General features: G+C 52.8%; 1 protein-coding gene across 1 annotated transcript; it reads right to left on the reverse strand.

Moving 5' to 3' along the window:
- Window positions 1-7,730: 7,730 nt before the first annotated feature.
- Window positions 7,731-13,815, reverse strand: LOC140904599 (uncharacterized). Its single transcript, XM_078851049.1, has 4 exons — window positions 13,774-13,815; window positions 12,619-12,745; window positions 9,391-9,504; window positions 7,731-8,980 (listed from the first exon to the last, which is right to left on the reverse strand). Exons 1-4 carry the CDS (start codon window positions 13,813-13,815, stop codon window positions 7,731-7,733), a joined length of 1,533 nt encoding a protein of 510 aa, XP_078707175.1.
- Window positions 13,816-22,405: the final 8,590 nt, after the last annotated feature.

Raw genomic sequence — 22,405 nt, forward strand, 5'->3', positions numbered from 1 at the left:
GAGTTTGGGTGTGGGCTGTGGGTTGCGGCAGGGTGTTGGGGTGCAGGAGGGAATGAAGGGTGCGGGGTCTGGGCTGGGGCAGGGGGTTGGGGTGCAGGAGCAGGTGTGGGGGCAGGCTCTGGGAGGGAATTGGATGTGTGGTGTGGGCTCTGGGCTGGGGCAGGGGGTTAGGGTGTGGGAGGGGGTGAGGGGTACAGGCTCTGGGAGGCAGTTTGGGTGCAGGTGTGGGGTCTTGGCTGGGGCAGGGCATTGGGTGCAGGAATGGGTGGGGTGGCCAGGTTCTGGGAGGGAGTTCAGGTGTGGGCTCTGGGCTGGGGGAGGGGGTTGGGGTGCAGGAGAGGGTGCAGGTCGGGCTCTGGGAGGGAGTTGGGTGCAGGGGGTGGGCTCTGGACTGGGGAAGAGGGTTGGGGTGCGAGAGCAGGTGTGGGGGGAGGCCTGTGGGAGGAACTTTGGGTGCGGGATCTGGGTTGGGGTTGGGGGTTGGGGTGCAGGAGGGGGTGCGGGCGCAGGCTCTGGGAGGGAGTTTGGGTGTGGGGTGTGGGCTCTGGGCGAGGGCATGGGGGTAGGGTGGAGGAGGGAGTGCAGGGGGTGGACTCTGGGAGGGAGTTTGGGTACAGGGGGCTGGGGTCTGGGCTGGGGCTTGGGGTGCGGGAGAGAATGAGGGTGCAGCTCTTACCTCAGAGATCTCCCAAAAGCGACCCACACCCCCCTCTGGCAGCAGCTCCTAGGTGGGGGGTCTCTGCCCATCGCTGCCCACGGACACCACCCCAGCAGCTCCCATTGCCACAGATGGCAGAGTCGGCCCTCGGGGCGGGGGCAGCGTGTGGAGATCCCCCCACCCCCGGGGCTGCAGGGACGCGCCAGCCGCTTCCGAGACTGACAGGCCACACGGAGTGTAAGCAGTGTCAGGGTGAGCCTCACCCTGACATCTGGTGGTGAGGTCTGGCAAGTTGTGGAAAAGAACTTCAGGGGCCGATCTCATTTGCATAGGCACACCCACCCCGCCTAGAACGAGGCCATAGCTGCCCAAATGCTCACTTTGGCTGCTGTGGGATCCCCAGTGTCTCTGTTATTGGGGCAGGAAGAATAAATTGTTATTACCCTGATTATGGGAACTGTGCTGGGAACTGTACTTGGCCTTTTGTTATGATGGAGGGACTCACCATCAACTAAGTAGCACTCGCTAGGCAAGGGTCATGGGTTCCAAAACGCTGTGAATTGAGAGAGGGTGGGGACAAGTATTAATATTTGGTGCCATGGGTCCCTTGGTGATGGCCTTCCATGCTAATTGCTCTTCCTTTTCTCTCCACTGTGGAATCTCAGAGCTAATTTTGATTCCGTTAGGACTCTAGTTACAGGCTGCGAAGCTCATTTCGGGCTAATGGTGTCCCAGCACTGAGGCTCCCCTACTACAAGCTGACTTCACCAAAGAGCTGAACTGAGTAAGAGCCGAAATCACTGAGCGTTGTGTTCAGTAGTGGGGGAGCCTGAAGATCTATTGTGGAGAAGTTTGTGAGACGGCTGGTGGAGCGGAGGCCTATGGGGCTGTGGGGTGGTCAGTTTCAGATCATGTAAGGTGCCTTTTACCCCCGCCCCCATCTCCATCCAGGTTGGGAGGTGAAACTCTGCAGATAAACTTTTGAACTTTGGGGCTGCCCTGACCAGGGACAGAGACTTTTGGGTCATTGGACTTTTGGGACTTTGGGTGATTTGGGGTTGCTGGACTCAAGAACCAAAGGGAAAGGGCATGCCCCAATTTGCTTGGGGTGGGTTTTTTTTTTGCTCGTGGGTTGTGTTATGAATCCTGTTGGTGCTGTTTCCCCAACATAATGCCACATTGTTTCTCTCTGTTATAAAAAGGCTTTTTGCTACACTCAGACTATGTGCTTGCGAGAGGGGAAGGATTGCCTCTGGGAGGCGCCCAGCGGGGGTGGTACATATTTGTCCCAGGTCACTGGGTGGGGGCTCGAGCCGGTTTGCACTGTGTTATTGGAATGGATCCCCTAGATACTGAACCCGGTCCTTGTTGCTGCCAACTCTGACGGGCAGAAGGGTTACACGGAGCGAGGGTGGGCAGGAAGCCGCCTTAGCCCCCTTGTGCTGCCGGTGATGGCAGTGGGGGTTTCCGGGCCCTTTTAAATTGCCCGGGGGCAGCAGGTGGGGCTGGGGGAGACACCAGGCCCCGGACTTGGGTGGAGCCAGGCCCCCGTGGTCTTATGTTGCTGGAGCATGGGCACCAGGGGCCCAGATGAGGCGCCTCCCCTGCAGCTGGAGGAGCATGGGTGCTAATCCACGTTTTGGCGGGTTGGTTTTTGGAGGGTTAAATGAAGGCAGCCTCTGCTCTGGGCTCGTCCAGTTTCAGGGCCTGACGCTGCTTTGCACAACGATGAATCTCGGAACAGGCCAGCACTGAAATGACGGCAGAACCTGAGGAAGGAAAAGCCTCCGGGTTCGTCTGTGGGTCTTGACGCCGAACGAGAGCCGTAATTTGACTCGCTTTGTGGCTGCAGCCGGTAAAATGTCAGGACAAAGTCGTCCCAGTGACTGTGACACTGGGTTTGAGGCGGCTTTGGTCTTATTAAAATGTAACTAGCATGGAACACTTGTGTTTTTAAAGGTGGGTTCCCCAAGCAATCCCAAGTTGTTCTTCCCAGAGCTGGGTGATGGTGGGCAGCAGGGGATCTCCCTCTCCCCAGTCTGTGGGGGAATCTCTCTGGGCCCCACTGTTAGTTCTCCAGCCTTTCTCCCCCAAACCACGCACACCCCTCCCCCACCCATTATCAATGCTTTACAGCGACCCCTCCCCCCCCTTATGGGATACAGCCTCTCGGTGACCGAGACTGACTGGGGCTCCCCTCTGCATAGCCCCAATGGGGAAGGAAAGGGACCAATGGGGGAGGAAGAAGATGGGCAGAAGGAGTCAAATGGGGCTAAACCAGAATAGAGGAGATTTTCTTCCTGTTAAAATGGACTGGAGTCTCATTGCTGGAAAGCCACAGCTTGAGTGAGGTTTGAACCGGCAGCCTTTCAATTGCCAGGCAAAGGTGCTAACCACAGAGACGGATCACGGCCGACTTCCCAGCGCTGTCCAAGGAGCCCCTGCAGGGGTGCAAGTGGTTAGTGCAAAGGGCAATATTGCTGGGGTTGTGAGTTCAAACCTTCCCTGCAGCCCTGGTTTCTATTACCCCATGGAGCTTCCCCAGCTTGCTTGTCCTAATTCACATGGAAAGTGCCATGAGAGGAAGGTCTGAAATGTGGACGTTGGTGCAAAGCTTGGGACCCCCCACCAATGCTGCCATTAGCTGTGGGTGGGTTGCTCAGGGGCAGGGAGAATTGATTTCTTTGCTGCTGAGAAAGCTGCCAGGACAGGTCTGTGGGCACCAGAGCTCCCCGCTTCTTCCAGCACACGCCAGGCTCTGTCACTCCTGGAGGAGGGTCATAGAATCATAGAAGATCAGGGTTGGAAGGGTCCTCAGGAGGTATCTAGTCCTACCCCCTGCCCAAAGCAGGACCAACCCCAACTAAATCATCCCAGCCAGGGCTTTGTCAAGCCTGACCTTAGAAACTTCTAAGAAAGGGAATTCCACCACTTCCCTAGGTAATGCATTCCAGTGTTTCACCACCCTCCTAGTGAAAAGGTTTTTCCTAATATCCAACCTAAATCTCCCACACTGCAACTTGAGACCATTCCTCCTTGTCCTGTCATCTGCTATCACTGAGAATAGTCTAGATCCATCCTCTTTGGATCCACCTTTCAGGTAGTTAAAAGCAGCTATCAAATCCCCCTTCATTCTTCTCTTCCGTAGACTAAACAATCCCAGTTCCCTCAGCCTCTCCTCATAACTCATGTGTTCCAGTCCCCTCATCATTTTTGTTGCCCTTTGCTGGACTCTCTCCAATTTATCCACATCCTTCTTGAAGTGTGGGGCCCAAAACTGGACAGTGCTCAAATAAATCGGTTAGCCTCTAAGGTGCCACAAGTCCTCCTGTTCTTTTTTTTTACTTATTAAAGAAGTGTCAGTAAAAGGTCAGAATGCGATCGTCTCAGTCCTTCTCTTGAAAAGTGTAAGCTCATTAATTAGTTCGCCACTTCATCAAAAATAAAGGGGACATGCACCAGCCTTTGTCATGTGAGCAACTTTCCCAAGCACTTTGGACAAACTCAGGAGTAAGTATAAAATAGTAAAATAAGTTTATTAACTCCAGAAAGTTAGATTTTAACTGAGTATAAGTATTGGTCACAGAGGTCAAAAGTGGTTACATAACAAATGAAAACAGACTCCCAGTCTAAACTCTAATTTGAATATACTAAGCAAGAATTGGATCAAACAGCTTTTCTCACTCACTGCTTGCTCCAGGCCATGTTGAGTTCTTAATACACAGACTGAATTCCCTCTCAGCCTGAGACCAATCTCTGCAGTTCAAATTCTGAGTCTTCCAGACAATCTTCCAGGTGTTGAGATTGGGGAAGAGACAGGCCACGTGGAGGTGTCTTTGACTCTCATTCATATTTTTTCTCCAGCTGCTAGGTAGATTCTTGCCGTGATGCTGGGGTTAGTTAGCCCCCAATATGGAGCAGCAGTTTGCCTCCTGCACCTTGTGGTAGGCATGTCACAGCTCCTTCATTTTGACCCCGCACGGCAGTGTGTCCCTGTCATGGCCCCTTTCTATCATGCATCACGAAATCTGAGTGCGCACCTCGGGAGTTACACCGCAGAAAGCTGCTTTCCTGTGCAGAAACTTGCCCGTGTAGACAAGGCTGCAGAGGACTTCCATAAGAACGCACGACAGGTCATAGACTGGGTCAGACCAATGCTCCGTCAAGCCCAGTGTGCTACCTGAGAGCGACCAGTGCCAGATGCATTGGAGGGAAAGAACAGAACAGGCTTGTTGACCTGCAAGGTGAGGGTCTTTCACCTTTATATTTAACTTCATTGTTGTCGATTCCTACTTATCCTATATCTAACTACCCCTCCTCTGAGGTCTCTGGGCAAATCAGGTGTGAACCACTCCTTTGACACAGACGTGTCCCAATCCAGCTGAATTGAGGCAGAATTTGGGCCAATGTCAGTTTGGAAAAGGCCTGCTTCACCCAGCAGGTTTCTCAAAGTATCCGTTGCTGTGAACCGCATGTCGTGTGGATGTGCGAACTCCAAAGATAGCAAACATGAAAAAAAAAAAAACGCAAAGCCGGTTCTGAGGTTTCCAGAGCCAGGCTTGAGGGTTAAAGAGCTGTGCTCAAAAGGACAAGGGGGCTCAGCAGCTATAAAAAGAACTAGTTGCAAAAACAAAACAAAAATTACATGGAAAAAAAACAACCAAACAACAACCACCCAGAAAAGCTCCCATCACTCGCCCATCACCATTGTAGATCTTGACATCTTCTGCCTAATGTGACATCTTTGCTTTGCGAACAAGAGCCCTGGGGAACTCTCTGGCTCTTTCCCTCTCACTGGGGAAAAGGTTCCACATCTTCTCTCAAGTAGTTTTCCTCCCAACAGAAGATTTATTTTAAAATTTACCAAATAAATTCCATTTGAAATAGAAATCATTCCAGTCTATACTGGGTCTCTATTCTCGTACATGCTATTTCTCTCACATTTTCCCCCAAACCTGATTCCTTTGGAGTCAGGTTTTTATTGCAGGATTAGCCACCATTTGCTTTTTTGTAGGAGGGGGCTAGAAGAAAACCTGAATTATACTGTAACACTGAAAGTGATCACAGAATCAGCCTCTTACCTCACACTAATAAACTTCATGTGCAATTTCCTTGTTGCTGGTAACAATTTCTTCAAAGATTACAAACTATAAACCTTTAGGGCAGTTTTCTCTTAATTCCCATTTTCACCCAGTGAGCTCTGTGTGAAGTCACATTCGACCATAACCTAGGAGCCTTCCATTTCTGAGGGTTCATTTCTCCCTGGGTCTTCTCCCAGAAGTGTGGGTGGAAGGGGTCTCACACTACGTGGGAAGGCTGCATCATGAGAAAAACCACCTGTGCTCTACTTTCACACTTTCTAATCTTTCAGAGTAGCAGGAGGCGGAACAGTGAGACACATGCATTAGACTCAAGAGCAAAACTAAGAGACCAAACCACAGACTCTGGACTCAGCATTCATGTATCCTGCAGTCTGAACTTGGAATCTGTTACATTCCCTCATTGGCTACCATCATTTAACCAACACAGAAGTGCTTCTTGTCCAGCAAGGCAGCCAGTTTGGGACCCATAGGCATGGCATGGCTCTGAAGGAATCAGCTGTTTCTCTCTGTGCTTCAGGAAACTTGGGATCCAAATGGTAAAAGACAGTTGTTCCCAGTTTCATCATGGCATCCTTTAGAAGTGTGAGCAATTCTAAAAACAGTTTACCTTGGCCACAGGTCACCATAGCGTCCATCTCTGGGGTGAAAATCAACCACTCGTACCTCTCATTTCTACCTGAGTTCTTGTCAAATCTTTGACCTTAGTTGTAGCAATTTTACACGGCTCTGGCGTAGAATTCTTCACCAACCACACGACATACCAGTAGCGATACTGAGGTAGAACTCCCCCAAATATGCCCTTTTGTTTCTTTAATCTGGTGCAACAGATTTAAATAAGGGACTAAATTCAGGTGCGCCTTAGAATCCCTCTAAGACACCAAATGTCAGGTATCTACTCAAAATGGGTGTCTTTCTGCAGCTCTATCACATTCCTCATGGATGTCATTTCCTACACATTTACAGCATCTGCCAGGAGTGAGCTGAACAGAAATGTCACTTCCATTTTTCCCATCTCTACCTAGGAAGGGATTGCATTTCCCAAATAAGAGGCAACATGCACCTGATTAGGAAGGGAAGATCTTCAGGAGCAACCTCCTGCAGGGCATGGGCCACAACTGCTTTGGGAGGCAAATGAATGGGTCTTTTGCTTAGTTCCAAATCATTTACTAGAGAATCCTCTTCCCAACCCCTTCGGGAAATAATGACCTTATCAATTGAAGAACAGGGGGATTGGGATGGCGATGGAGAATCCCTCTGATTTACCCTATGTTCTTCTGTTGTTACAGAGGGGAAAAGACATTTTTCCCTCTCCCTTCCCTATTCCTGCTCTTTGTTATACTTCAATATATTTTAAGGGAGGAAAACGGAAGTAAAAATATCTGCCTTCAGGAAAACCTGAAGCAACAGCGCTCTGATGAACTGTGACAACTGGGAATGAAACAATATGTTCCTGGTGGGGGAACTTGATGACTAACAATTGTTTTTAAATGGGGGAACAGTATAACTGTGATGCTCAGGGTTTGTTTAGACTAGGACATGTGATGGAGTTTAGGTCAGGTCAAGGGGAAAGCTAATGCCAACCACTGCACCTCGGCTGCATCTGCACGACAACTGTAATTGTCTTTTAACACCAAGATCACTAACTTGAGCAGCCAACGCCATGTACAGTCCTAGTGGATGTATGGCACGGGTAGTTTTTGCCTCAGTGTAGCTTGTTGGGAACAAACCTCTCTCCCCCACCTGGAGCTGATGAACATTCCTGGCTGGAGGGACACACGCTCCTTCGACTCAAAAGGAAAGGAGTTGATAGAAAACATCACAGGACTGACCCCAAAGAAGGGTGAGCTGCAAAAAGCAGAAGCAGGCAACTCATCTGGGGGAGCTGAGTAACCACGGTGAAGATGGGGCACAGATCACTAAGTGGGAATTAGCAAATGTGATTTAAAAGAAAAAAATACCTTTGGCCAGCCCTAGTCAAGGCATTTGTTACAGATCACTCCCATGTGGATTTTCTGATGTCTAATAAGGGTTGAGCTCCGATTGAAGCGTTTCCCACACTCAGAGCACGTGTAGGGCCTCTCTCCTGTGTGGATTCGCTGATGTGTGATAAGGGCTGAGCTTTGATTGAAGTGTTTGCCACACTCACGGCATCCATACGGTTTCTCACCCATATGGATTCGCCGATGTATGATAAGGTATGAGCTCCGATTGAAGCGTTTCCCACACTCAGAGCATCCATAAGGTTTCTCACCCGTGTGGATTTTCCGATGTGTAATAAGTTGTGAGCTCCGCTTGAAGTGTTTCCCACACTCAGGGCATCCGTAAGGTTTCTCACCCGTGTGGATTCTTCTATGTGTGGTCAGTACAGAGCTCCGATTAAAGCTTTTCCCGCACTCAGAGCACATGTAGGGGGTCTCTCCTGTGTGCGTTCTCTGATGTGTGATTAGGGTAGAGCTGTGATTGAATCTTTTCCCACACTCAGAGCATGTGTAGGGCCTCTCCCCTGTGTGGATTCGCTGATGTGAGAGGAGGGATGAACTGTCAATGAAGTGCTTCCCACACTCAGGGCATCCATAAGGTTTCTCACCCGTGTGGATTTTCCGATGTGTAATAAGGTGTGAGCTCTGCTTGAAGTGTTTCCCACACTCAGGGCATCCGTAAGGTTTCTCACCCGTGTGGATTTTCCGATGTGTAATAAGTTGTGAGCTCCGCTTGAAGTGTTTCCCACACTCAGGGCATCCATAAGGTTTCTCACCCGTGTGGATTTTCCGATGTGTAATAAGGTTTGAGCTCTGCTTGAAGTGTTTCCCACACTCAGGGCATCCATAAGGTTTCTCACCCGTGTGGATTCTCTTATGTGCAATGAGATGCGAGCTCTGCTTGAAGCATTTCCCACACACACAGCATGCGTAAGGTTTCTCACCCGTGTGGATTCTCTGATGTGTGAGAAGGTCCGAGCTCCCTTTGAAGCTTTTCCCACACTCGAGGCATGTGTACCGTGTTCCTTCCAAGTTCATTCTCTCACGTGTAATAAGGTCTGACTGGCTACCGAAGTTTTCCTCTGGCCTCTGCTGACTCTCACAGGCTTTTGTTTTTTCTGGGCGTGCACAGCTCCCAGAATCATTCCCTTTGGACCTTCCTGACAACATCCCATGGGCTTCTACTCGCTCAGCGTCTTCCTGCTGGGGTTCCTCCTCGTTTTCACTCACCATCCCAACACCTGACGGGAGACCGAGAGAATCCAGACGTAAGTCTCTGCCTGCGCCAGAGAGAAAGGAAATCTCAGAGAGAAGAATGGAAAAAGGGATGAAGGAACGAAAACATGTACAGGACAGATCAAACCTATCAGGAGCTGATTTTCCCTTCAACCTTCCCCAGAGGAGAGAAAGGAAGGGATCAGTTCTGGGTCCGTATCTCAGAAGAAATCTCAGGGGACAGCGAGATTGGGGAGGGACCTGCTGCCAGTTGTCAGTCAGGATAGGTGGGAAGCCATGAGTGACCTCTGCCTAACGATTCCACATCTGCAGGGAACAATCCTGAACTTGGAGAGCTCACAAGCTCTTTGTAGGGCATCCCAAATGTTTCCTGTATTCACCGACAGTTTTGGGGTTGGTTTAACCAATGCCTCACCTATGAAGGCAGCTCTCGGGAGCACTTTTTTCTCAGAACCATGAAGGTCTGGGACGCACGACTCCTCCCCTCGTTCCAGCTGCGAGATCACATCAGTTCTGGAAACTGGAAACCCTGCTCAAGGCAAAGAAAACAAGGGAGGTCAGTGGAATTTGTGGGATACTTGTCACAAAGAATATTCCATGCTTTTAAACCCAGCTCACTTTTAAGTAGTAACGTCCCAAGGCCGGCTTCCTTGGCTCAAAGTGCCAGGAGATGATTATGATAAATCATATTCATTACCTTACTGCCTAAGGGCCAACTAACAGTGGGTCCTCATTTTGCTTGGCACAGTACAAACCGAGAAGCGTTGATGGCCCGTGTCCTGAAGAAGTTACAATCTAAATAGACAAGGCAGACACAGAATGGGGGAAGGGGTACAACCCACCAGCAGAGTGAACTCCGTGAAGGCAGAGTGACAGATCTAATCAACACAGGCCTAGATCTTGAGACTATCGGATTTAATGTTACAACCAGGGCCAGTGTTTTCCGGAAATTGTCGCTAGGACTGCATTTTTTCCCAAAATTACTCTTTGTTTCTGGAATCACCGTTAATATCCGGAATTGCTGATCAGAGGGTGGGTGGGGCATGCAGGGTCACAATCCCCCAGATTTCTCCCTGGAGACACCCGTCTCCTCCCCAGGGCACAGGCTGGCTGCGGTTGAGACTTGCTGCCAATTTCTTCCCTCCTCATACAAGTCTGGGATCGGCAGTGGGACGCCAGGCTCTCTCATCATGCTGCAGAGAGGACGGCACTCACAGCTGCTCGCGGCCGTGTCCACAGCACCTCTCCCCTGCTCATCTCCCTGCACACAGCTGGTCCATGCCCCGTCTCTCCAGCGCACAGCTGGCTCTAGGCTCTCAATGCCCAGTATCTGAGCCCCACCGCCCCCACACAGCCGGCTCCTGTCCCCTCCCCCCAAGGCACTTTCAGGCTTTAAAGGATTAAATATTGCTCACGTTTGTCAATTACTCTCTTTTCATTGCCTGCAAACTCTTGCCCTAATTATGACTGTTATCTGTAAATCTAAGCCAGCCCTTGAAAGCATGAATTCTTCACAGACTATGATGCCGAGATGCGCCACATGAAACCAGGAAGGGCTGCGGGATGGGTTTCCTGTGCAAGCTGGTATCGCTACAGGGTGATGAATGCCAGATCTCAAGGCTGGTTATGCAGAGCTCCACCTTTTGAAGCTTTACCCAACGCAGAAAGGGGTAGTGACGGATTTCCCCTCATTCAGAAGACTGAAGACGACAGACTTTTGGGGATAAACAGCTGAGTTTGAGCTGACTGAGGGGGGTCTTTCTGGGCTACAAACTCACAGGACCTGATAACCACCAAGAGGTAACCCTTTAAGAAAGGTTTTAATGCACTTTGGAACCGATCAGGGATTCCCATGAGGACCGCTGAGGGAATGAAGGTAAACACGCATTTGGATGCTCTTCTTCTTTTATGAGAACGGGAACAGGAAGGGCAGGGATATCACTGAATGCAGGATCTCAGCAGGACTAGGTGTCAGGATAGCACCATATTGCAGCCCATTGAAAAACAAAATCCCAACTACACATATAAAATGATGGGCTCTAAATGAGCTGTTTCCACTCAACAGAGGGATCTTGGAGTCACTGGGCACAGTTTTCTGAAAACATCAACACAGTGTGCCACGGCAGGCAAAAAGCAAAGAGAATGTTGGGAATCATTCTGAAATGGATAGATAAGAAGACAGAAAATATCCTATCGCCTCTATATAAACCCATGGTACACCCACATCTCGAATACTGCCTGCAGATGTGGTTGCCCCATCTCAAAAAAAGATATATTGGAATTGGAAAAGGTTCAGAAAAGGGCAACCCAAATGATTACAGGTATGAAACTCTTCTGTACGGGGAAAGATTAAAAAGACCGAGACTATTCAGCTTGGAAAAGAGACAAAGGGGGGATATGAGAGAGGTCTATAAAATCAAAACTGCCGTGGAGAAAGTAAATAAGGACGTGTCATTTACTCCTTCTCAGAACACAAGGACTAGGAATCACCCAATCAAATTAATAGGCAGCAGGTTTATAAGAAACAAAAGGAAGTATTTCTTCACACAATGCACAGTCAACCTGGGGAACTCCTTGCCAGAGGACGTTGTGAAGGACAAGATTATAATAGGGTTACAAAAAAAAAAACAAAAAACACCATGAGAAATCTATTGAGGACAGGTCCGTGAATGGTTATTAGCCAGGATGGGCAGGGATGGTGTCCCTAACTTCTGTTTGTCATAAGCTGTGAATGGGTGACAGGAGATCAATCACTTCATGATTCCCTGTTCTGTTCATTCCCTCTGGGACACCCGGCGCTGGTCACTGTTGGAAGACAGGACACTGGGCTAGATGGACCTTTGGTCTGTCCCAGTGTGGCCATTCTGAAATACCAGGGAACCTAGTGAGTCCAGTGCAATGGGAGGGAGTAGGAAAATCCCTGGCTGTGGAGAACACTGGGAAATTAGAAACTATCATTCAGAAGCAACAGACTCTAAATAGTCTAGAAAAGCAGAATGTGAAAAATAAGAATCGGGGTCATGTGACTTCAGGAATGAGGGACTCAAAAAACCAAGTCTGCAGAGAAGGTAGATTGTGGCTAGTGCACATGCGGATGGGGGAGCAACTCTCCAGGTCTCAAGGATTTTCACCAGCAACCGAGGCCATTGTCCCATGCACGGGGCAATCCGGAGCAGTGAGGAGTTGTGTCATCTGTAATCCTGGCTGAGTTTCAATGTTCTGCTGCTGGAGCTCCCTTGTCTGGATTCCCCCAGCCAGCATTCAAGGTCTGTGTGATCAGTAACCCTGGACCAGCCCATCTGACCCCAGCAGGCTGCTTCTTACACGCCAAGCACATTCTGGTCTGGGTGGAAAGGCTCAGGGTTTGAGAGAAGGCCAGGGGTAGGAAGCTTCTGTTCGTTATGCTGGACCTAACCTCCCGTTTTACTTGTGCAAACAGGAGATATTTGACACTGTGCGATTCTGCTCCTGTGCTCTCTTCCCACAGCGTTCAGCAGCAGGGGAGGGTCTCTGGTCGTGTGTGTGTCACTGGCATGCTGGGGTGATGCTGGAACAGGACAGAGCAGAGGTGGCATTGTGGGGGTGGCGTGAACCTCATCACTTCCGTTCCCCTTCCAAGAACCAAGGGGACAGGAACCCTTACCCAGCGAGGTCACATTCTCATAGGTCTCCTGCATGACGTCTCTGTAGAGGGCTCTCTGAGCGGGGTCCAGCAGAGCCCACTCTTCCCTGGTGAAATACACAGCTACCTCCTCGAAGGTCACCGGCCCCTGAAAGAGCCAGAGCCCCACACTCAGGACCTGCTGCCCCACTCACAGCCCCACTATTCGTGGGGGAGAGGAGACAATCAAACGGAAACTCTGGGTGGACCGCAGCCAACAGAGTCCCACCCCCACCCCACTCAGAGCACCCAGGAAATACCAGGGTGAGGGGGCGAAGAGACACCCCTCCTCTCTCCCAGCAGATCCATCACACACCTACTAGCCACAGACTGATACCGGAGATGCTGCCCCGAGCAGGGTCTAGGGAGAGATCTCTTGTAGGAAGCCCAACACCCTCCTCCTTGTGAAAAGAAAAGGAGGACTTGTGGCACCTTAGAGACTATCCAATTTATTTGAGCATAAGCTTTCGTGAGCTACAGCTCACTTCATCGGATGCAAACTGTGGAAAGTGTAGAAGAGCTTTTTATATACACACAAATCATGAAAAAAATACCTCCTCCCACCCCACTCTCCTGCTGATAATAGCTTATCTAAAGTGATCACTCTCCTTACAATGTGTATGATAATCAAGGTGGCCCATTTCCAGCACAAATCCAGGGTTTAACAAGAACGTCGGGGGGATGGGGGGGCAGGAAAAAACAAGGGGAAATAGGTTACCTTGCATAATGACTTAGCCACTCCTAGAGCTGGATATGAAGCAGGGGAATCTCCCCTAAGCCTGACTGGTGGCTTCCCCCTTCGTATTTCAAGGCACCCGCTGGTTAGTTGGGTCAGGCTCCAGCACTACGAGTCTGGTCCTTTTTCCCAGCCCCATCTAGGTAGGTTATTTTCTGTTCACCAGATTGGAGCATTTCCACCTCCGAACCTCATGGGTCTCTTCCTAGAATCTAGGCCACTTATTAAACAACTCCCAGCAGGTCTGCCACCCCCTGGCCTCCTCCCTTTCTCCACCCTGTGCATTTCCTGCCCCACTCCAACCTCCAAACCAGACGGTGCAAACCTTCCCCTCTCCCGTGTATTTCCTGTCCCTCTCCCTCCTGCAGGAACAGATCAGAACCCCCCACAATAATCCCTACCTGAGCTGGCTCCTCTGCAGCCATGTCGCTGCCTTGTCCCATGGGAGGACGGGATGAACCGGAAAGAAACATGAGCGTCTTTCTGCAACCTGGCCGGGCAAGAAGGGCTGTTGCAGAAGTTTAGGAACGGGCATTAGTTCATTTCACATCACGCTTCCCCCGGGCTCTTTCCCTGCAGAGCGAGATCCGAGATTCTGCCGTACTGAGAAAATGCTCAATCTCTGGATTACAGCAGAGACCTGGGCCCTCCTGCCAGGCTAGGCCCACAGACACACTTTTAACCTCCTTTCTCCCTCCCGCATCCCAAAACAAAGTCTCTGAACGCAATCCCAGAAAAAAGCAGAACCAAAGGAGTCCCTTTCGAGGATTCCCTCTGACACTGACCCCATGACAGCCACACCCCAGCAGGAGGGACATGGAGTCAGGAACTGGGTTTTCCTCTCTCTGATCCTCATCTCGTCCACAGGAAAGTGATTCTCCCCACAGTGCAGTAATACATCTGTCTGGGCAGATGAGGGAGCTGGAAATCTCTTTCAAAACTCTTATCCCACGGACCCTGTCAGTCTCTCTCTCTCCTTTTCCCTGTGCCCTCTCCATGCCTGTCTGCTCAGAAACTCTCATTCCTGGGTTGTTTGCTCCCCCATGGCTGGATTTGCTCCTGCAAATGGCAGGAGAAATGGGGTTGGGGGCTGTTACTGTAGAGTCATTTTATAGTCCTTCACTGCCTGCCTGGGATTTCCCCATTGTCTGCCTAGGACCCCCACCTGCCCTCCACCAGGATCTGCCAGGCCATTTGCCTGGGACCCCCTCCTCCTCTCAGCAGGACCCCCTGACGCTTTACAGGAGGACTCCTCACTCTGCACCAGGGACCGCCCCACCACAGCTCTCTGCACTGGGCATGGCAATGGTCCCAGGAGCCAGCTGGGCAATCCCAGACAGAGCCCCTGGCACAGCACCAGGCAGTGTCTAATCCCCTGCCCCACCTGCCCAAGAGACCCCCACCCCCACTGGTCTGCAGCCAACAGGCCCCCAGCCATACCCACCTCCAGGACCCATAGCCTTAGGGCTGGGCACATCAGAACTACTCCCCGAAACCCCAAACCCTCCAGAACCCACCAACCTGACTAGGGTCCCCCCTGCCCAGCCACCCAGAGGCCTCACCCTACCACAATGCCCCTTCAGCTCCCGCTGCAATCTCCCCACACAGACACCTGCCCCCCCCCCCAGCAACAGTGTTCCCTCACAGTGTCTGACAAGTGGATAGAAAGTTATCACCACCCCCTGCTGGCCAGTCACACAGGCAGAGGGAGCCCGGGGGGACGCCTCTTTAACAGGAGAAGGGAAGCCATGGAGGGCCAAAATAAGTAAGACATTTCCATACTCTGTCACTCGCAAATAATGGCCACCGTGGATCCACCCCAGAGTTGGCTACAGCTTTGCACTGCGGGAAGCCCTCCCTCACGGAGACCCTTTGTCATGGGGTTTGGGATACTTCTGGACCACGCTGCACTCAGAGGAACCTCCTCATCCCGTGCCAGCTGGAGAAAAGAAAAGGGTCCAGCCAACTCTCCTGTTACCAACTGGGAACCACCCATCCCCCAAAGAGGGGGAGGCCCCTGGCTTTGATGGGTATTGAATATATGGCTAGTCTCTTTTATCAGCAAACATTTTTAACAGAGAGAAAGGAGGGAACAAATGATTCTCAAAGGAGAGGGAAAGATGATCATTGTTGCAGGGGGGTTAATTTCCCAACCAGGATGGAGAAGGACTCAGGGTGACAGGTTCCCCCCAAGGAAGGACAAGTTGCTGGGATTTAGAGACATGGGGAAGAGCCCCTAATTCAAGAGGATTTTTAATTGACATTTGATCATGACATCGTAAGAGGGAAACCTGAGATTTGTGATCAGTGTTCAGAAATGAAAGAGAAAGGGTGGAAATCTGAGGGATTTTGGATCCATTTATGCAAATTATAGAGAGGAAAGTGGAAAATGAGAGGGATTTTATAGCAGTTGTTGATTGGAGGTAAAAGCTGAGTGTATTTCCCACCACTATTTGGTCAATGAATAGAGCGGAAATGGGCAACGTTGGCAAACCTTTGAGATCCATATTCAGGAATCTGAGAAACGGTGTAAATCTGAGATTTTCGTCGTAATTTATAATTACAGAGACAGGGAAAGCTCTCAGGGGCATATTCAATTAGAAGTAGACAACTAGAGTAAAAGTGGGGCAAACTTTTTTATCAATCTTTGAGACGTACAGAGAAAACGTGTCACAAACTACGCAACTGAGAACATGGGATAAACGCCAAGACCGGGGGGGCTTTTATGTGGCTATTAAAGAACTAGCTGGAAAAGGGGGGACCGTTTGTGATATAAAATCCAGCCTGTCCAATACATAAGCAGAAAGTGATGGTCCCCCCCCCACGGCCCCCGTTCACCTGGGCAGCAGGGAGCCCTCTGAGGGGCTGACTGAAGGGGGCGGGGGGGGGGCGCTGGAGGGCTCCCTGGGGGCGGGGAGGGGGCGGCAGTGGGGGATGGGCAGGTGGGGGGCAGAGAGTCACTTTCCTGCCCCCCCCGCCCAGCGCTCCCCCACCGGGGTCTCCCACTCACCGGAGCACGGGGGCGTTAATGACGGGCCCCACCCCGCACAGACCCCGGAGGGGAGCCGCAGCTGCTCCTCCTACAGATCCGACACGAGGCAGCGCCTGGTCTGCTCCGGGCTCCGCCCCCAGACGCTGCCCCGCCCCCGGTCTGCTCCAGGCCCCGCCCCCAGGCGCTGCCCCGCCCCCGGTCTGCTCCAGGCCCCGCCCCCAGGCGCTGCCTCGTGTCGGGTCTCTCGGAGGAGCAGCTGCGGCTCCGCTCCGGGGTCTGTGCTGGGGGGGCCCGTCATTAACCCCCCCGTGCCCGGCCGGGGGGGGCTTTGTCCAGCTGGGACCAGCCCCGGCTCTGCCCGCCCCCGACCCGGTGAGTGGGAGACCCCGCGGGGGGGGGAGCGCTGGTGGGGGGGCAGGAAAGTGACTCTCTGCCCCCAGCACGGCTGGGATTGGGGGGGGCAGAGACTGGGGCCCGGCGGGCGGGGTCCCTTGGGGGGTGTTGGGGGGAGAAGCCGGAGTTGCGGGGGGTGGGGGTTGAATTGTCTCTGTGCAGCCAGGAAATTCCCGGGGGGGAAGTGGGGGGCGGCGGGGGAGTTAATTGGATCCCCTCCCCCCCACGGGCACAAATGCCCCCGCAGTTTTCCCCTTTTCCCTCTCGGTAGCTCCCACCTGGTTGTAAACTCCCCCCCACCCCCCCATTGATCCGCTCTCTGGTCTCCCTGATCCCCCCCCTCCCCCCGTCTCTCCCTCCTCCTCACTTGTCCATTGAAACTCCCCTCCCGTGGTGGGGGGGCGGGATTTCCCTCCCCCCCCCCCCCGTTTTATCTGCAGCGATTTGTCCTGATGTCGGTGGGAAGTTGGAGCCCGGAGCCATCCCCCAACCTGGCTGCCCCGGCGTGGGGGTGGGAGGAGACGCCGGGTCTCTGCCGGGGCGGGGAAGGGAGGGGACGTGTCCCCCATGGGGCTGCCCCCGATCCCGGCTTCCCAGTCCCACTTGATGCCCCCAACTGCCGCACCGTTGCCCCCAGCCCCCACCTGCCCCCCACCTGCCCATCCCCCACTACCGCCCCCTCTCCTCCCCCAGGGAGCCCTCCAGCTCCCCCCCCCCGCCCCCTTCAGTCAGCCCCTCAGAGGGCTCCCTGCTGCCCAGGTGACCGGGGCCCGGGGGACGACGAAGATCACTCTCTGTTTATGTTTTGGACAGGCTGGATTTTATATGACAAACGGTCCCCCTTTTCCAGCTAGTTCTTTAATAGCCACATAAAATCCCCCCCGGTCTTGGCGTTTATCCCATGTTCTCAGTTGCGTAGTTTGTGACACGTTTTCTCTGTACGTCTCAAAGATTGATAAAAAAGTTTGCCCCACTTTTACTCTAGTTGTCTAGTTCTAATTGAATATGCCCCTGAGAGCTTTCCCTGTCTCCGTAATTATAAATTACGACGAAAATCTCAGATTTACACCTTTTCTCAGATTCCTGAATATGGATCTAAAACGTTTGCCAATGTTGCCCATTTCTATTCATTGACCAAATAGTGGTGGGAAATACACTCAGCATTTACCTCTGTGACAAAGTGGAACTGTTCTTAATGTTTCCTCTGAATAGTGTGGGGGTGCCTTAGTTTCCCCTAGGCAGTTCTTAAGTATCTAGGTGGTGGGATAAGGGTGTATGATCATTGCAGAGCCCTAGAGGGCAGGTGTGTGCAGGAGTCTGGACACAGAGAATGGCCGACACCCTGTTTCCTGGCCACTGATGGCCTGGGCCCTTCCCCCCTGCAAGGTGAGAGCTAAAGGGTTGGAGAACAAAGGAATCCGGTGACCTCCTGGCCCGGGAAAGGAACAAAGCCCAGAGGAGGAGGGGCTGGAGGGAGTTGGAGTGAAGTGCAGACGTGGTTGTCTGGCTCACTGCCCCCCCCCCAAAATGGACCCAGCTGAGGGGTCCTGTTCTCTGCACCTGCAAGCTCTGTTTTAGACCATGTTCCTGTCATCTAATAAACCTCTGTTTTACTGGCTGGCTGAGAGTCCCGTCTGATTGCGGAGTTGGGGTGCAGGACCCTCTGGCTTCCCCAGGAGCCCTGCCTGAGCGGACTCGCTGTGGGAAGGGCATGGAGGGGCAGAGGATGCTGAATGGTCCGAGGTCAGACCCAGGAAGGTGGAAGCTGGGTGAGCTGTGTGTCCTGAAGACAGGCTGCTCACGGAAAGGCGACTGCCCCAGAGTCCTGCCTGGCTTCATGGGGAGCAGCTCCAGAGCATCGCTCAGGGACTCCGTGACAACTGGTGGCAGGGGTGGGATGTACTGCACCCCGTGGACAGCGCTTCCTGCAGTAAGTGACTGGGGAGCAGGAAAACAAAGGGGGATTGACGGGGACCAGGCGTGCTGAAGATTCAGAGAGAGACAGTTTCAGGGGGCGGTTAACCCCTGGAAGTGTGTGACCAGAGAGAAGGACTTTTGCAGTAACAGGGTTCCCCTGGGGATTGCAGCGAGCGGTCCCAGGGACGGAGGAGTCTGCCGCTCGACCCTGACAAAGAGGGGGTGACCTCGAGAAGGGCTGGCACACTAGGGGTTCTCCCTGGAAACCGTGGGGAGCTGAGAGCACACAGGCCTGTGAGTCCACAACTTGGGAAGGGCGGAGTGAGGGCCTGTCACCGTCTCCTGAAGAAGGACATTGTAACCCTGTGCAGAAAGAGAGGGTTGAGCGTTGGAAAGTTCACCGAAGCACAGTTAATCGTGCAGCTGGAGGAGGATGACCGCTCTAAGGGACAGATTCCTGACCCGAAATGGGGCTATAGCAGGATCTGGGAGCAGCTGGAGTGGTGGCCAGGCATCGCCAAGACTCCTGTCCCCGACCAGACGAGGGTCTTCACGATCGGGTTCCCCATCCGGGAAACGGAGTCGGACAGGATTGGAGCTGAGTCCGAGAGAGCAAGAGGACCGTGGGGAGACAGCGAGAGCCCGAGAAAGAGCTGCAGAAGCAGCAGCAGCATGAACTGGTGATGGGGGAGTGGAGAGGCCTAGGGGACCCCCCAGGGGTGAGTGGGGATAGACCCCGGGGGGCCAGTTCCGCAGGGAACCTCGAGACTAAATTGCTGCCCCTGGTTAAGGAGGGGGGGGATGTGGATGCCCACCTCACTGCCTTTGAGCAGGCTGGAGATTTGAACCAGGGGACCCTGCGGAAAAGCCCCAGTGTCTAGCTCCCTTGCTGGGTCCCAAGGCCATAGACTCGGTCAGCCAGATGGGTGGGGAGGTGGACAGGCTCCCACTTCTGGTCCCAACCTATATGTCTGTGTGGAGTTTCCTTGGGCCAGGCCCCTCGGACCTCCAGTGGGAGCAGAAGGTGATGGTGAATGGGGAGACATTCCTGGGGTGGCGAGATCCTGGGACAGAGAGAATTGGTGTCAGACCCTGGGTGGTGCAGCCTCAGAGGCTGAGGGGCTGTGTGAGCTGGGTGAGGGTCCCAGGGACGAAGCCCCTCGCCCTGCCTATGGCCCAGATCCCTGTGCAGACCCAGGAGGGGTGGGGCTGGCTGGTCGTTAGGGTTCTCCAGGACACCAGCTGCAAGACCCTGTTATGGGGTGACTGTGTCTCTTTGGGACAGGATCCAGGCCTTACTCCTGTAACTGCCAAGGGTTTGAATCCGGGGAACCAATCGGTGGAGAGGGAAATGGTCAGTGAAAATGCAGATGACCTGGCTGGCAGCAGGGAGGAGCGGCGAGGCTCAAGCTATCTGCCTGACTTTAACCAGACCCTAGGAGTTGGGTGGGACAGAGAGATGCTCCCCGCCCTCCTTGCACACTGGAGAAGGGGCTCAGCCTGGCTCTGATGCTGTGAGGAAAGCAGTGAGCTCGCTTTCGGGCTGAGAGTCCCGTCTGACTGCGGAGTTGGGGTGCAGGACCCTCTGGCTTCCCCAGGAGCCCTGCCTGAGCGGACTCGCTGTGAGAAGCGGACGGAGGGGCAGAGGAGGCTGAAGGCTCCGAGGTCAGACCCAGGAAGGTGGAAGCTGGGTGAGCCGTGTGTCCTGAAGACAGGCTGCTCACAGAAAGGCGACTGCCCCAGAGTCCTGCCTGGCTTCGTAGGGAGCAGTTCCAGAGCATCGCCCAGGGACTCCGTGACAACCTCCTATCAACAACTGCTATAAAATCCCTCTCATTTTCCACTTTCCTCTCTATAATTTGCATAAATGGATCCAAAATCCCTCAGATTTCCAACCTTTCTCTTTCATTTCTGAACACTGATCTCAAATCTCAGGTTTCCCTCTTACGATGTCATTATCAAATGTCAATTAAAAATACTCTCGAGTTTGGGGCTGTTCCCCATGTCTCTAAATCCTAGCAACTTGTCCTTCTTTGGGGGGAACCTGTCGCCCTGAGAGCTTCTCCATCCTGGTTGGGAAATTAACCCCCCTGCAACAATGATCATCTTTCCTTCTCCTTTGAGAATCATTTGTTCCCTCCTTTCTCTCTGTTAAAAATGTTTGCTGATAAAAGAGACTAGCCATCTATTCAATACCCATCAAAGCCAGGGGCCTCCCCCTGTTTGGGGGATGGGTGGATCCCAGTTGGTAACAGGAGAGTTCATAGAATCATAGAATATCAGGGTTGGAAGGGACCCCAGAAGGTCATCTAGTCTAACCCCCTGCTCGAAGCAGGACCCATCCCCAATTAAATCATCCCAGCCAGGGCTTTGTCAAGCCTGGCCTTAAAAACCTCTAAGGAAGGAGATTCTACCACCTCCCTAGGTAATGCATTCCAGTGTTTCACCACCCTCTTAGTGAAAAAGTTTTTCCGAATATCCAATCTAAACCTCCCCCACTACAACTTGAGACCATTACTCCTCGTTCTGTCATCTGCTACCATTGAGAACAGTCTAGAGCCATCCTCTTTGGAACCCCCTTTCAGGGAGTTGAAAGCACCTATCAAATCCCCCCTCATTCTTCTCTTCTGCAGGCTAAACAATCCCAGCTCCCTCAGCCTCTCCTCATAACTCATGTGTCCCAGACCCCTAATCATTTTTGTTGCCCTTCGCTGGACGCTCTCCAATTTATCCACATCCTTCTTGTAGTGTGGGGCCCAAAACTGGACACAGTACTCCAGATGAGGCCTCACCAATGTCGAATAGAGGCCTCACCAATGTCGAATAGGTCGAGTTGGCTGGACCCTTTTCTTTTCTCCAGCTGGCACAGGATGAGGAGGTCCCTCTGAGTGCAGCGTGGGTCCAGAAGTATCCCAAACCCCATGACAAAAGGTCTCCATGAGGGGGGGCTTCCGGCAGTGGAAAGCTGTAGCCAACTCTGGGGTGGATCCACGGTGGCCATTATTTGCTAGTGACAGAGTATGGAAATGTCTTACTTATTTTGGCCCTCCATGGCTTCCCTTCTCCTGTTAAAGAGGCGTCCCCCCGGGCTCCCCCTGCCTGTGTCACTGGCCAGCAGGGGGTGGTGATAACTTTCTGTCCATTTGTCAGACACTGTGAGGGAACACTGTTGCTGGGGGGTGCATGTCTGTGTGGGGAGATTGCAGCGGGAGCTGAAGGGACATTGTGGTAGGGGGAGGCCTCTGGGTGGCTGGGCAGGGGGGACCCTAGTCAGGTTGGTGGGTTCTGGAGGGTTTGGGGTTTTGGGGGATAGCTCTGATGTGCCCAGCCCTAAGGCTATGGGTCCTGGAGGTGGGTATGGCTGGGGGTCTGTTGGCTGCAGACCAGTGGGGGTGGGGGTCTCTTGGGCAGGTGGGGCAGGGGATTAGATGCTGCCTGGTGCTGTGCCAGGGGCTCTGTCTGGGATTGCCCAGCTGGCTCCTGGGACCATTGCCATGCCCAGTGCACAGCGCTGTGGTGGGGCGGTCCCTGGCGCAGAGTGAGGGGTCCTCCTGTAAAGCGTCAGGGGGTCCTGCTGGGAGGAGGAAGGGGTCCCAGGCAAATGGGCTGGCAGATCCTGGTGGAGGGCAGGTGGGGGTCCTAGGCAGGCAATGGGGAAATCCCAGGCAGGCAGTGAAGGACTATAAAATGACTCTACACAAACAGCCCCCCACCCCATTTCTCCTGCCATT

This window comes from Lepidochelys kempii, unplaced genomic scaffold (genome assembly GCF_965140285.1).
Source record: "Lepidochelys kempii isolate rLepKem1 unplaced genomic scaffold, rLepKem1.hap1 scaffold_246, whole genome shotgun sequence".
Classification (NCBI taxonomy): domain Eukaryota; kingdom Metazoa; phylum Chordata; order Testudines; family Cheloniidae; genus Lepidochelys; species Lepidochelys kempii.

Excerpts from the sequence above, each read along its gene's own strand:
- LOC140904599 (XM_078851049.1), bottom strand. The coding sequence starts at position 13,815 with ATGGGACAAGGCAGCGACATGGCTGCAGAGGAGCCAGCTCAG. Across the intron at positions 12,746-13,773 it reads CTGCAGAGGAGCCAGCTCAG|GGGCCGGTGACCTTCGAGGA; the intron begins GTAGGGATTATT and ends TGGCTCTTTCAG. Across the intron at positions 9,505-12,618 it reads TGAGAATGTGACCTCGCTGG|GGTTTCCAGTTTCCAGAACT; the intron begins GTAAGGGTTCCT and ends TGCCTTGAGCAG.